General features: G+C 41.0%; 1 protein-coding gene across 1 annotated transcript; it reads left to right on the top strand.

Annotated features, from left to right (window-relative positions):
- The first annotated feature begins 10,490 nt into the window (after positions 1 to 10,490).
- On the top strand, positions 10,491 to 12,328 carry LOC124029858 (aldehyde dehydrogenase, mitochondrial-like). The gene is made up of 4 exons (XM_046341425.1): positions 10,491 to 10,646; positions 11,291 to 11,395; positions 11,886 to 12,053; positions 12,139 to 12,328. The coding sequence occupies exons 1-4, from the start codon at positions 10,530 to 10,532 to the stop codon at positions 12,172 to 12,174; spliced, it is 426 nt and encodes a 141-aa protein (XP_046197381.1). The 5' UTR covers positions 10,491 to 10,529; the 3' UTR covers positions 12,175 to 12,328.
- The last annotated feature ends 3,739 nt before the right edge of the window (positions 12,329 to 16,067 follow it).

Consider the following 16,067-nt stretch of genomic DNA (forward strand, 5'->3'; position numbering starts at 1 on the left):
ATGTCGATATAGGACCCGCTTTTACCGTGGATATAGATACTTTGTACCTTCCTCCAGCATCTTCACAATGTACTTTGCTGTTGTTCTGGGATTGATTTGCATTTTCTGGTTCAAAGTACATTAATTCTAGGAGACAGAAACGATCTCCTTCCTGAGAGGTGACACAGCCGTTGAACCCATGGTGTTATTACTTGCGTACTATTGTTTAGTGGTAAGAGAGAACGAATACCTTCAGATGCTTTGAAATTGCCTCTGAGGACAATCAAGACCTGAAGAACATGTTACAATTTTTTTCTGAGGTCTTGGCTGATTTCTTTGATTTTCCCACGATGACAAGCAAAGAGGGCACTGAGAGTTTGAAGGTAGGCCTTCAAATACATCCAGCAGGTACACCTCCAATTGACTCAAATTATGTCACTACTAACCCAGAAGTCTAGGGTTGCCATCCATTTTCTGGAATTTTCCAAGGTTTAAAGGCACACTCAACTTAGTGTATGTAAACTTCTACCCACTGGAAGCGGTGATACAATGAATTATACGTGAAATAAAGTAGGTCTGAGACACTGTTGTGCAAGACATGTAGATGCACAAAAAGAGATGTCTCACTGTCTGGCCAAAACTATAGTTTGTTAACAAGAAATTTGCGAAGTGGTTGAAAACACTTAGGTTGGAATCATTAACAGAGTTAAAACTTCCCATCAACCAGGTTGACCCAAACAGTACAAACATCTTCTGAGCATGACTCCAATCTTCGGGAAGTTTTGTTCATCGAGAGATGCATTGACCCGCCAGGATGAGAGCCTTTACTAGCCTCTAATCACTGTAACAGACTGAAGACGGATAAGCCTGTTGCGTACTGTGGGATGTTATCCACATTGAAGGTGAAAGGAGAGGAAACTAACAGCATGTCATTTTCCAACACTTTGAAATGATCAAAACGATGCGAAAACGCAGCGTTCAAAGCACGCAGCAGTACGGGAAAAGAGCATTTCCTCGTTAGTCATCTGACAGGGGACAGACTAGTAGTGTCGAAGGTGAGTGATATTGTTGGCTTCTACTTGGCAGGGTCAGGAGGAGTAATTTTCCTTTGAAGGCTTTGACAAGGCTGTGGGATTTAATGTGTTGGTGAGTTCTTCCTTGGAATTCAGTCCATCATGGAGGGGACCTGTTGCTCCACGGTAAAGTAAAATCAAACACCATCTTAATCTGCAGTTGAGGGAAATCCACATATTTTCCTTTTCATTTTCAAAAACCTAGCAATTCCACTTCAGGTCCTACACTTTTTAAGCACCTTCCTAAAACTCAGCCATCTCACATTTGCGGTGGTTCAGAGATCATCCAACCGTTTTCCAAACAAGAAACAAAGTGCCCGTGGCCAAATGATTTTGCCTCATGAAGCTCTACCACTTAGCACTGCAACTGGGGATATTCATTTTCAGAAACACATTTACAGAGCACCCCCTGATGAATACGCAATGCAGGAAAATAACTTCTGATCTGGGTAACTCAGATCTTCGATCTGGCATCCTTTCAAAAGCCAATGCGTTTCTAAGCAGTTAAATCTACCAGTGGTCACACTGATAACTTTTCAAAACTCAATCCCAGCTGCACAGCGAATTTCATTAACCTCCTCCAATAAACGTTCCCTGTGGCTGTGCTCTATTGACCCAACGAAGCTCATCTGTCATTTCAAAACAGGTTATATGCCTCGTCAATATCGAATATCAACAACTGCGCCCGTGGTCATGTATCACTGCTCTCTATCCAGGGGCCATGTAGAAATAAGTGAATTCCTTACCATGTCTTTCAACTGTTGTTCCATATTCTGCAATATTTCAAATAGTTTTGCATGTCACTGCTTGCCTTGACAGGAAACATTTTCAAATAGCTCTTTCTTTCCCTTTGTCAAAGTATTGTTGCAGAGTCATCATCGTTTTCATGAGAATTCTTCCCTGAGAGAATGGCTTGCTATGTGTAGCAATTTTGCGGACAGTACATAGCTCTGCCTTTCCTCACAAATCTGCATTGTTTGGAATATGCAGTTTTGTGAAAAGTCCTGCTGCTTTTGCAACTGGAGAAAGCAACCTCTTCATGCACCTGCACTCTGCTCAGGAAGACATATTCCTATATTTCTGGCATGTTTGTATTAGAAATGCCCAGGACAAGTTTTTCAAGACAGCAATGATACCCCTCAATAAAGAAATATTTCGATGTCCACTTTGCTGAAACACCCTACATTCATTGTCTACTTTCCTTTTCTTTGAAATCTTTGAAAATCCTATTTTGCACAATTACTAGCTAGTTGCTATTTGTACTGTGGACGCTGTCACTGCCTGTCCTCGGGAGAAATATATTATGTTAGGATGACAGAGTTCCCACACAAATGTGTAGAAAATAAATGTGAGTTAAACCCTAAACCGCCAAGTGAGGATTCATCTGGCTTTTAATTTTCAATAACAAATATCATGTTTTGAAAAAATCGCAAATTCTTGATGGGATCGGAATATGATTCCTGCCGGCCGTACTGAATCAGGTCGTGGTCACATACAGCTCCGGAATGGCCTTTTCCAGGCCTGGGGCTAATTACGGTGCTACTCCCACTGAGCGTTTTTTCTTGAGGATACGCAGACTCCATTGCAAAACAGTGTGTTTAACCAATAACAAGAAGGAAACTATTTAGTAGAGTTTTATCTAAAAAGGATGACTATTTGAATGTTTCATATTTTTATTTTTATGAAATTCACTGTGATGGATGGTCCTCCCTCTTTCTTCCGAGGAGCCTCCACTGGACTTGCTGGTGGTCGTTAATGGTCTTCATGTAAGAGAAGGGGGCGGCAGGGTAGCCTAGTGGTTAGAGCTTGACCAGCAACTGTGGAGTGCCGTGCTGAAACCTGAGCTGATATGGTACAAATCTGTCGCTCTGCCCTGAACAGGCAGTGCAAGAACCCAGCCACTGCTCATAGGCTGTCATTGAAAATAAGAATTAGTTCTAAACTGACTACTGAAGTTAAATAAAGGTTAAAAACAATAGCCCCTCTTTGTCTTGGGAAAAGCTGATTTGTATCCTAGTACTTATGCAAGTAGCTGCCTGGGAATATGTAAAAGATGGGAGTAGAGAGATGAGGTAGGCTTTCAAAATGTCTATCACAGCTTGTTGATAACGGAAAGACAAAAGGAGACGTCAGGCAGTGCGGAAAAAACACCCCACCCCCACCCACTCAATCATCATGATTAGCCCCAACTACAGTTACATCAACTCCAAGACAAACCCACAATGGGATTGCAAGATATGATTTCAGGAGTAAATTATAAATATGAGGCATACACTCCAACCTTGTGGACATTCCTTCGTGTTAGCTGTAAAAGGCAGTTCAGACCTCAATGTAGGGGCTTAGGATAGCAAACAAACACCATGCAGAATTGCAAGTATGTCACAGAAAATATACCATTCATATAGTCAAAGCAAACAGGTAGACCTATCTCTTATTTCTTAAATAGGAAGAAATATGCTCCAACACAAAGCCCTCTTGTTGTTAGTAAAGTCTAATTAAAATGAAGACTGTGCCTACACGAATTTGCATACTTTCAGCAACATGAGATGTCTATAGGCTAGTCCGTGCACAAGAGTGCTTTTTTATTTTTTTAGACTAGGCCTATTCAAAATGTATTTTCTGAAGAAGCCTTTGGAATCTCCCCCTGAACTGCCACCTTAGGCCTACACAGCACAGCCATTGGTTAGGGAGGACACAAAAAGGTTTTTGATCAGCAAGAGCAGAGCAGGCCTGGACTCAGGGTTTGAATATCCATTACATTGTGTAATGCCACCTTAGGCCTGCCACCTTAGGCCTACACTAGTAGTATTTACACCATCCCAGAAATATAACTGCACTTTGTAGCCTATAGGCTATAGACTATGGATAATTTGATTTAGACAACACTAAATAGCCTATAGATTGGTTAGCTGACAACTTCACAAAAACAATGTGCATGTTCACTCCCTTAATGGGGCAGAAGTTTGAGTTTTTGTGGTTCTGGATGGCTAAATAGCTAGCAACAATGACAAACTGCCATGTGGAGAATCTATGTGGCTTGTTTCAGCTAATTTCATCTTGTTCTTGATACCATATCTTGTTTTGAGGTGTTTTGACTGATTTTCTGTCAATGCTAATATGGCTATATTTTGCCAGCTGGCTAACCAACAACTGTAATGATGTATTTGAGAGACAAGTCCTCATTGTGCAAATGTATTTGTTTTCAATAAACATTGGAGACTATATATAGTTTACATGTTGTCACCAATCTAAGCCAACCCTGTTTTGCCCTATAGTTGCGCAGGCATCCATGATATTGCATGACCAGCTAAGAATCAGAGATGGGGGGCTGCACTTGGCACACATTGATAGGCTATCCATAACCTAATAAGCAACTAATTCTAAAACACTGAGAAATATTGAAATGTAATTGATTACAAATTACACGACCCTTCCCTGGACTAGATTTAAAAAATATTAAACCCTCCCCTTGACTGAAATTGAAAAAGCATGACCCTCCCCCATTTTCCTCCAATTAACGATTCTGTAAATTCTGATCCATCCCTAACCTGCCCATTGTTCTCGTGACAGCTAAGCCAGGTGTAGCCCAAAGGCCAGCAGATGGCGATATTGAGTCATTTTACCATCCAACGGGAATGCATGCAGCCGGCTACATACATGTGTCCCCTGTGGACCGCTTCATACATTAAACATTCATCATTCAGGTTGCAAAGTTGTCGATTTCCTCCTTAACTCGATTTAATGGCAAGAAAGCGAGAAAAAAACGGGGAAAATAAGCATACTTTCTTTATGAAACACAATTTTCTACTACCATGCTAGAGCGGCTAATGCTTCTTCAAGATGTTGCGCCAGCCTTCAGCCAGGGTAAACAACAGACCGCTGCAACCTGATTGGCTAAACGCCATATGCAACATCTGGGACTAACAGTCCTAGGAATTATAGTATGGTGGAGGACGGTAAAACGAAACAACTCAATATCACCATTTGCCGGCCTTTGGACGATGTAGGTGATTGGCTACTTTTCTGTAGAATGAGCAGTGGTGGAAAAAGTACCCAATTGTCATACTTTAGTCAAAGTAAAGATACATGCATAGAAAATAACTCAAGTAAAAGTGAAAGTCACCCAGTAAAGGGTGATTCTGCAACTTCAGGCACCTTGGCAATTTTTAACAAATGAAAATGTTTTGAACCACCATTTGACCTGTATTATAATCGTCTTTGATTTGTCTAGAAATAATATCTGATCATGGCTGCGGTCGTACTAATTCAGGAATTTATATATTTTCGTAATTTTTCTCAGACGGCCATAGACAAATGTCATTTCCATCACATCCATTTGAGTTGAAAATGCAATATCATACAACTATTTGACAACACATTTCTTATACATTTGTACATTAACTTGCATTATTTTATTATATTTTTAAGTTTTTCCTAAAGTAAATAATTCAACACAATGCCTGAATGTATAAACTTGCCTTTGTGACAGCTGAAAATATTTATTGATCATAAAATAAGATATTTCCACCCAACCTTTTTGTGAGATGATAACAACCATATGATGATAACAACCATATGATTTCCTATCTAAAACAAATCAATCAATGTAAATTATACACAATATACTAATTTACCTAAAAAATATGGGTGTGGTGGAAATGACAAGGTGTGGTGGAAATGACATTATGTAAAAATAAACTTATGAAAATAATATTTTATTGCAAACATTTGAACAACAACCATTGTAGAACATGGTTGAAAAAGTAAGATTCCAAAAGTGGGCAGAGCTTAAGGAAGTAGGTCAGTGGTTTTGAGAGATAAACCCAGATTGCAGAGGGGTCATCCGCACAGAAGAGCTCAGTGAGCAAAAGGAAACGGTATCATTTGTGGTATGTCCAACACAGGTGTGGAGGGTCACCTGCATGTGAGAATAACCAAAGTGAACTGCTTGGATTTAACGGGTGTATTTATGCAGGTAGTTCTCTCAGTGGCAAACTTTGGTTTTAGAAGTGAGGGGGGGGATAATTATTATAATTTGTTTTATCCAGTTGAATAAACAATCCAAAAAGCATACCCGACCTCTCAGAGGTGTCTGCATGGTCCTAAAGCACACCATTGCCTCATTTTGTATCACATTCAAATGATAAAACTGGAGGGGACAAAAAATGCTATTTCAGAACCCACGTCCCCCTTCCCCAGTGATAGTTGCACCCCTGAGTTCTCTGCAAAGTCAATATGCACGATGATCTCCTCTTTCCACAGATTACCTTTTAATTCTCTCAGTTTGGAGTATTGGTGTCGAAAGTTGTACATGTGTTTCCCCAACTTCTCTTTCAATCCTTTGGAGAAGTCCTCCAGTAGAATATGTAGTGTGCCTCACACCTTTTCTTATACTGTCAAATGTACAGTGAACTTTTCCATGTTTCCCTCTTTATTTTTCCTTCTCTCTCTCTCCAGCTCTTCAGATATTTAAGCTCTTTGGCTTGGCAAAGGGAGAACTCTTGTGTACATGCAGTCTTTCTTCAGGTTCTCACAGCAGAAAGACTCATTAAGGTTCTCATTGTTGTTGCAGCTTATCACTTTGGTATACTGTAGTTTGTCCGCCATGAACTGGAGGTTGGCGTGGGTTTTGCAGAGGCATGTGTCCCTATCTTGGACTGTTGGCTTGACAACCCAAAAAAGGATGTCTTTTGCAGAATTCACAGTAGGAAATTGGAATTTCTGAATATTCCCTCAAACTTCTGATAAAGGTTCTGAATTGTGCCATTCAAGAAGCGCTTCTGCTTTTTCTTCTTGTTCTGTCATGTTTTGTCATTAATTATCATGTCTTGTCCCTGTGCTTCCCCTTCTATTCGTTTCCCTCTGCTGGTCTTATTAGGTTCTTTCCCTCTTTCTATCCCTCTCTCTCCTCCCCCTCCCTCTCTCACTCTCTCGCTCTCTCTTCTCTCTATCGTTCCGTTCCTGCTCCCAGCTGTTCCTATTCCCCTAATCAATCATTTAGTCTTCCCACACCTGTTCCCGATCCTTTTCCCTGATTAGAGTCCCTATTTCTCTCCTTGTTTTCCGTTCCTGCCCCGTCGGATCCTTATCTATAATTCACCGTGCTGTGTCTATGTTTTGCCCTGTCGTGTCGTGTTTCCCTCAGATGCTGCGTGGTGAGCAGGTGTCTGAGTCTGCTAGGTTCAAGTGCCTTCCCGAGGCAACCTGCAGTTCTCGATCAAGTCTCCAGTCTGTTCTCGTCTTTACGAGTAGTATTATGCTTTTTGTTTTGTAAAGTTTCTTACTGGATTAAAAACTCTGTTTTCGCCAAGTCGCTTTTGGGTCCTCATTCACCTGCATAACATGTTCCTCGTCAGTGTGTCCTTTTTCCCTGTTGTTGCTCTGCTGTTGTCATCACATTCATAGAATCAAGTGATTTGTCTCTTCTGTGGCTGTGCTAATTTTGTTACAGATTTTTCCTGGAGTATTGAAGACTTGATGGCCTGTTTTAATTTGACCTCATTGCTTTTGCTGAAAAGCAAAAATCTCTGTTTGCGGCTTTGACCAGGCCATACTTTCTCAGGATGTTGCCCATGAGCATTTTTGAAGCCACTTGTTTGACCTTGGCACTGCACTTAAAAAAAAACAACTTTTGTGTTAACTCTACAAGGATGGTATTTTAAAACAAAAAAATCCTTCTCAAGTTCTTCTGAGTTCCCTTCAATTTCTGTTTTGTCTTTGGGAAATCGTGTCTCTCCATTTTGTTCATCGGTCGATCATACTTTTTTTGTATTTCTCAGCTTTCCGTAAAGCATTATCAAGTTTGACATTTGTCATACTAAGATCTCTGTATGCTTTTGAGCGACCTCTTACAACCTTTTTCCTTCCAGCAAGTATTCAACTTCTCATTCCTGTTGCAGACCATGAGGAAGGGGTATCAGGGCAGATGAGTTAGGGGCAGGTATGTTAGCCCCATGTTCTGGCTGCAAGTCATCTGGTGACTGAGGTGGTGTGTTGCCTGATAGGTAGGTCTCATGTTCTGGCTACAAGTCATCTGGTGACTGAGGTGGTGTGTTGCCTGATAGGTAGGTCTCATGTTCTGGCTGCAAGTAATCTGGTGACTGAGGTGATGTGTTGCCTGATAGGTAGGTATCCATTGCAACTGTTCTCTTTTTAGTCTGTCTTCTATTCCGTTGGTTACATTTCCATTGCCATCTCTTGTGTCTTTGTTCTCGCTTTGTAAGCTCAGAGATAGAATTCACTTCTCCCTGTCTTTTTGCAGATGTCCCTGGTATCCTATAGGATTTTAAAAAATGTTGTTTCTATGTCTGTGACCTCTGTGCTGTTTTATGTGGCATCTTCTAAAAAATAAAGACAAATACTACTTAGTTTTCAACTTGTTGTTATGCAGGTGAATGAGGACCCAAAAGCGACTTGGCGAAAACAGAGTTTTTAATCCAGTAAAGATACTTTACAAAACAAAAGGCATAATACAACTCGTAAAGACGAGAACAGACTGGAGACTTGATCAAGAACTGCAGGTTGCCTCGGGAAGGCACTTGAACCTAGCAGACTCAGACACCTGCTCACCACGCAGCATCTGAGGGAAACACGACACGACAGGGCAATACATAGACACAGCACGGTGAATTATAGACAAGGATCCGACAGGGCAGGAACGGAAAACAAGGAGAGAAATAGGGACTCTAATCAGGGAAAAGGATCGGGAACAGGTGTGGGAAGACTAAATGATTGATTAGGGGAATAGGAACAGCTGGGAGCAGGAACGGAACGATAGAGAGAAGAGAGAGCGAGAGAGTGAGAGAGGGAGGGGGAGAGAGAGGGATAGAAAGAGGGAAAGAACCTAATAAGACCAGCAGAGGGAAACGAATAGAAGGGGAAGCACAGGGACAAGACATGATAATCAATGACAAAACATGACACTTGTGCACCCCTTGGAACATTTTCTAGATTAAATTAATTTCAAACATGGTTAAATAAGCCTAAAGTAAAAAATAAAAATAAAATAAAAGGTAAAGTAAAAACGAATAATGGATTTGTCTCATATCCACCACTTTCTGTAATTTTCACCACACTTAAGTTTGGAAATGACTGTGATGCAAATGACACTTCTACAGTTTCTGGGGAAAATTAACAGACTGCTTAGCATGCTTTGTTAGTATTACAGCTAGCATATAATTTACACTAAATGCATAAAATATCAAATTAAAGAATAACAAATTAAAGAAATTAAAGCCTGTTTGGAAATGACTGACAATTAAAATATTCTCTACACAAGCAATATTTACCTCGATTTTTCTTCAACTTTTGGACATGACATCTGGAACAACTGTCCACTGCAGCCATGTGGGTCAGTGTCACAATATGTTTCCATGGTAACTAAATGAACATTCTCTTGAAAAAACTTTATTAATGAGGAATTTGTCCTCAGTGGTGGAAATGACACCACTCCCAAAGGACAGGTCTATTTTGTGTAAAAAAAAACAATATAAAGGGCATACTCACAAATATTAATATAGATTTGATTTAATTGACTCTTTCTGTACTACATAACAGTATATAATGTGTAATTATTAATGTTTTCTCATAGGAAGACATAGTAGAAGCTTAAAAGTCTGGGTCAGGGACAAGGGCAAAATAGTGAAATTGAAGTATAAAATGCATCTGAAAAGTAGCTAGAATACTTGATAGAGAGGTGTTTAAAAAATGATGGGGTGATTCCACTGTGAACTTAACATACAAGTATTTGTTTTATTTTGATAAAATCCCCAAAATTGACCAGAGGACATAGTAGTGCCCATAGTTGCATAATCACCCTAAAATTCTACCTGAGTAAAATCATAAAGGTATTTGGTTTTAAATATACAGTACTTAAGTATACACAAGTAAATGTAATTTCTAAAATATACTTAAGTATCAAAAGTTAAAGAAAAAGTATAAATAATTACAAATTCCTTATATTAAGCAAACCAGACAGCACAATGTTTTTTAAATGTATGGATAGCCATGGGCACACTCCTACACTACTTAAGTACTTTACACCACTGGGAATGAGGGTGTGCATAACCTGTCTGCTTGTTTTTGCTCATGGTTTCTTGTGTTGAAAATGTGCCCTCATTTATAATATTGCTTTGTTAATGTTTCCCTTAATAGTTTACTCTCCATTATGTTGGATGTTGGGGAGGCTGTTGCAAAGATGAAGTGAAATATTGTAACAAAATGTGTTTTTGACATCTGATTTGCAATTTTTATTTAATTTATGTAATGTTTTACCCCACTGTTTCCCTCTTTATGAACTTGAACGGTACTGATGCAGGCGCTATAGCCTACATTTCACTTTGAAAACGTAATCTAAGGAAGGCTCTACTGCGCATGCTCTTGGGGGCGGGTGACAGATGACGATCGACTTCACTGTACAATACTTTGTGAAAGCCCGCTCTCCCTGGTTGACAAACGCATTTGTGTTGAAGAAGAACCATGCTTCGAGTTGTGTTATCCCGAACTTTTCCTCGGATCTCTGGCATTTCCATTTGTCAGTATTCGGCGGCCGCCATCCCGGTTCCAAGCGCACAGCCCGAAGTCCATTATAACAAGGTAAGCGATAAGCATTGATTGACCTGTTGAATGACCTGTTGAGTAGCTATTATCATTTTTGCACACGACTGAAATGATCGGTTTAGTGTATTTCTGTCATGTGCAATTCATTGCAAGGCAACTAGGCATCCGTGAGAATTGCAATATCTTTTGGACTAGATGCATTATTATTAACTCTTGTTGACATTAAAACACTTGACCTGATTGAACCTTGTGAGAACGTACTTATCCGATACATTAGGTCAACTGAATTACATATACACTAGATAATTGTTGGGTATGATGGTGTTATGCAAAACTGTAATGCGGCAGACAGCCAGAAACCTTCCTGGGTTGCATTAATACAACTTTTGCTAGAGTTGAAAGACCAGCTTGTACATAGAGAGCCACAACACATATAATGTACATGCATGTGTTTCTGTTCAATCGTTTTGGAGAAAAGTATAAAGAGACTTCTAAAACATTGTAATATTATGTCAGAGACAGTATCTTACAATACTGCACAAATAAAAACTGAAGGGAGGTAATGGGATGCAACTGGACAGTCGTGTTTATACTGGCTCCAATTTTTTGGATCCAAGAGTTGTGATAACATATGTCATCTAAACATAGAGCCTAATCACATCTCCTCTGTCTCATTACAGCTGTTCATCAATAACCAGTGGCAGGATGCCGTCAGCAAGAGGTCCTTCCCCACCATCAACCCAGCCACAGGAGAGGTCATCTGTCAGGTGGCTGAGGCAGACAAGGTCAGTGGCTGGAACTGCCTTGAAACCTGGCCCTGTTCTGTCTAATTACAAGACTTACATTCTCCATTCCTTGGAGTAATCACTGATCTAATATAATTGGATTGGTGAAAGCAGGGGTTCCACTAGCCTACATAGCTTGGACCTATTTAGTCGTAATGACTGTCTCAAGGGAGGAAGGAAGACGACATTTTTCAAAGCATTTGAACAGGCCCCTCACTGTTCCTGTATTCAACAACACTACATCCTTGGCATGCTAAGACAAGAACAAGTTGCGTGAAGCAGTAACATGACAATTCGGTGTGGTAGGAGGACGAGAGGGTCAAATAAACATGGAAAAAGGTGTAATTAGAGCACAATCTTGCAGCAGTGTGCATTGTTTTCCTTTCTGTTTTCCATTTTTTAAATGATATAATCTAATATTTCTGATTTGGTTTGCTTGTCTTTTCATCTCCCTCTGTTTTCCCTCTGGCCTCCTTCTCCGTCTTTCCAGGCAGATGTGGACAAGGCTGTGAAGGCTGCCAGGGAGGCCTTTCGGTTTGGGTCACCATGGAGACGCATGGACGCATCGGACCGCGGGCTGCTCCTGAGCCGGCTGGCAGACGCAATCGAGAGGGACACAGCCTACCTAGCGGTCAGTGACGCCGTCCCATTACTGCTGGTCAATGGAAATGATTCACCTGAAGTGGTGTTATGAGAGGGACACCGCCTACCTAGCGGTCAGTGACGCCGTCCCATTACTGCTGGTCAATGGAAATGATTCACCTGAAGTGGTGTTATGAGCGGCTAATTAGATGCACAACATTCCTGTTCTGGCACTCATGCCAAAGAAAGCAGTTGTTTGGGTGGTATTAGAGTTTACATGTGTGGCACAGTGCTTTGTCTGATGACAAATGTTACCTTCCAGTGGTGGAAACGTTTTACCCAGAAATATTATCTTCAAAAAATATATAGTATGTTCATATAGATTTATTTGGCTTGTAAACAGCAGCGCCATATTTTGCAGAGTCACTGTTAGTCCTGTATTCCACAGGTTGCTGACCTGAGCAGCTCCCACGCTGAAGTCACATGGCAGAGATAGAGACGCAGAGTCACTGTTAGTCCTGTATTCCACAGGTTGCTGACCTGAGCAGCTCCCACGCTGAAGTCACATGGCAGAGATGGAGACGCAGAGTCACTGTTAGTCCTGTATTCCACAGGTTGCTGACCTGAGCAGCTCGCACGCTGAAGTCACATGGCAGAGATAGAGACGCAGAGTCACTGTTAGTCCTGTATTCCACAGGTTGCTGACCTGAGCAGCTCGCACGCTGAAGTCACATGGCAGAGATAGAGACGCAGAGTCACTGTTAGTCCTGTATTCCACAGGTTGCTGACCTGAGCAGGTCCCACGCTGAAGTCACATGGCAGAGATAGAGACGCAGAGTCACTGTTAGTCCTGTATTCCACAGGTTGCTGACCTGAGCAGGTCCCACGCTGAAGTCACATGGCAGAGATAGAGACGCAGTGTCACTGTTAGTCCTGTATTCCACAGGTTGAGGACCTGAGCAGCTCCCACGCTGAAGTCACATGGCAGAGATAGAGACGCAGAGTCACTGTTAGTCTTGTATTCCACAGGTTGCTGACCTGAGCAGCTCCCACGCTGAAGTCACATGGCAGAGATAGAGACGCAGAGTCACTGTTAGTCCTGTATTCCACAGGTTGCTGACCTGAGCAGCTCCCACGCTGAAGTCACATGGCAGAGTTAGAGACGCAGAGTCACTGTTAGTCCTGTATTCCACAGGTTGCTGACCTGAGCAGTTCCCACGCTGAAGTCACATGGCAGAGATAGAGACGCAGGGTCACGGCTAGGTCACATGATCAACACTGAGAAACCGCTGAGGAAGTGGAGTAAAATAATTCCTTAGTGCTGCTCTTACAAGACATACATAAAACATATTTGTTGGTGTTGTTTGGTGAAAGTAATAGGGGGAAGGCTATAGTTGTGAAAGGGTTTTCTCTGGGCTTGTTTTGATAGAAGAATGAACAGCTTCAGCATAGGAAGCTGCCCTACTTTGCCTGGTAAATGAGGCCCTGCTAAAATCAGATTTCCTTTTGTTTACTGCAAGGGATTGGTTCTTGGAGAGAGAAACAAGCTTCTTAGTGTGTGTGGTGTATTACAAGACATTAGGATTGTTAGTACAGTATTTAGATTGGACTTGATTAACTACTATCATATTGGCTTATCAGGGGTGCAAGGTCCATCAGGACTGGAAATGGCAATGATTCTGTCCACTGAACCGGCCCCACCTACATGTTAAATATGAATATGGTGTGTATTTGAGAGGGATTCTGTCCAGAGCCAAGCCAGTGACTCGTCAGTACTTGTAAGACTGGCCAATCTGTTTAAGTAAGTTCAGTCCAATGTCTTCAACATGAACTGTATGTGGCTGTAAATGTTGTATCTAGATACGTTTTGTCGTGTGTGTTAGGTTGACCACATATACCCTTTTGTTCCCATTTGCAAAGCCAAATAAATGGTGCGTGGACAACGATAATCTTTGATTTACTCTGTTGGCGATGAGCCAATTAATTCCCCGGGTTTTGTCTTGCTTTGGATTCTAATGTGACCTAACTAAAGTGAGAGAGTTACTGGTGTTTAACTGGACTCTGAACTGGTTAACACCCTGTAGCAGTAAATAGTCCCTGTAATTTGATATGACAATGTTATAGTAAAACATCTGCCCATTAGCAGCATGTTAGAGCCTACCTCAATATACATACTGTATGCTCTGTGTACAACACTGATATCTATTAGCTCTTTCTAGAAGGTATTGCCATTTTTTAAATTAACATTTTTAGGGGTAGATCAGCTTTATTATTGCAGATGGCTTCCAGCAATGTAATTGTCTGCATTGTTTCCACCCCCATATTATTTTTGTATAAAATAACAAATGTATGTACATGTATAATATATATATACACATACATACATATATAGTGCCTTGCGGAAGTATTCGGCCCCTTGAACTTTGCGACCTTGCCACATTTCAGGCTTCAAACATAAAGATATAAAATTGTATTTTTTTGTGAAGAATCAACAACAAGTGGACACAATCATGAAGTGGAACGACATTTATTGGATATTTCAAACTTTTTTAACAAATCAAAAACTGAAAAATTGGGCGTGCAAAATTATTCAGCCCTTGGTTAATACTTTGTAGCGCCACCTTTGCTGCGATTAAAGCTGTAAGTCGCTTGGGGTATGTCTCTATCAGTTTTGCACATCGAGAGACTGAAATTGTTTCCCATTCCTCCTTGCAAAACAGCTCGAGCTCAGTGAGGTTGGATGGAGAGCATTTCAGAACAGCAGTTTTCAGTTCTTTCCACAGATTCTCGATTGGATTCAGGTCTGGACTTTGACTTGGCCATTCTAACACCTGGATATGTTTATTTTTGAACCATTCCATTGTAGATTTTGCTTTATGTTTTGGATCATTGTCTTGTTGGAAGACAAATCTCTGTCCCAGTCTCAGGTCTTTGCAGACTCCATCAGGTTTACTTCCAGAAAGGTCCTGTATTGGCTCCATCCATCTTCCTATCAATTTTAACCATCTTCCCTGTCCCTGCTGAGGAAAAGCAGGCACAAACCATGATGCTGCCACCACCATGTTTGACAGTGGGGATGGTGTGTTCAGGTGATGAGCTGTGTTGCTTTACGCAAACATAACGTTTTTCATTGTTGCCAAAGTTCAATTTTGCCTTTCATCTGACCAGAGCACCTTCTTCCACATGTTTGGTGTGTCTCCCAGGTGGCTTGTGGCAAACTTTAAACAACACTTTTATGGATATCTTTAAGAAAATGGCTTTCTTCTTGCCACTCTTCCATAAAGGCTAGATTTGTGCAATATGCGACTGATTGGTGTCCTATGACAGAGTCTCCCACCTCAGCTGTAGATCTCTGTAGTTCATCCAGAGTGATTATGGGCCTCCTCTTGGCTGCATCTCTGATCGGTCTTCTCCTTGTATGAGCTGAAAGTTTAGAGGGACGGCCAGGTCTTGGTAGATTTGCAGTGGTCTGATACTCCTTCCATTTCAATATTATCGCTTGCACAGTGCTCCTTGGGATGTTTAAAGTTTGGGAAATCTTTTTGTATCCAAATCCGGGCAAACTTCTTCACAACAGTATTCCCGACCTGCCTGGTGTGTTCCTTGTTCTTCATGATGCTCTCTGCGCTTTAACGGACCTCTGAGACTATCACAGTGCAGGTGCATTTATACGGAGACTGATTACACACAGGGGATTGTATTTATCATCATTAGTCATTTAGGTCAACATTGGATCATTCAGAGATCCTCACTGAACTTCTGGAGAGTTTGCTGCACTGAAAGTAAAGGGGCTGAATAATTTTGCACGCCCAATTTTTCAGTTTTTGATTTGTTAAAAAAATGTGAAATATCCAATAAATGTCGTTCCACTTAATGATTGTGTCCCACTTGTTGATTCTTCACAAAACAATACAGTTTTATATCTTTATGCTTGAAGCCTGAAATGTGGCAAAAGGTCGCAAAGTTCAAGGGGGCCGAATACTTTCGCAAGGCACTGTATACATACATACATACATACATACATACATACATACATACATACATACATACATACATACATACGCAAGGCACTGTATACATACATACATAC

This window comes from Oncorhynchus gorbuscha, unplaced genomic scaffold, assembly GCF_021184085.1.
Source record: "Oncorhynchus gorbuscha isolate QuinsamMale2020 ecotype Even-year unplaced genomic scaffold, OgorEven_v1.0 Un_scaffold_7938, whole genome shotgun sequence".
NCBI classification, from domain to species: domain Eukaryota; kingdom Metazoa; phylum Chordata; class Actinopteri; order Salmoniformes; family Salmonidae; genus Oncorhynchus; species Oncorhynchus gorbuscha.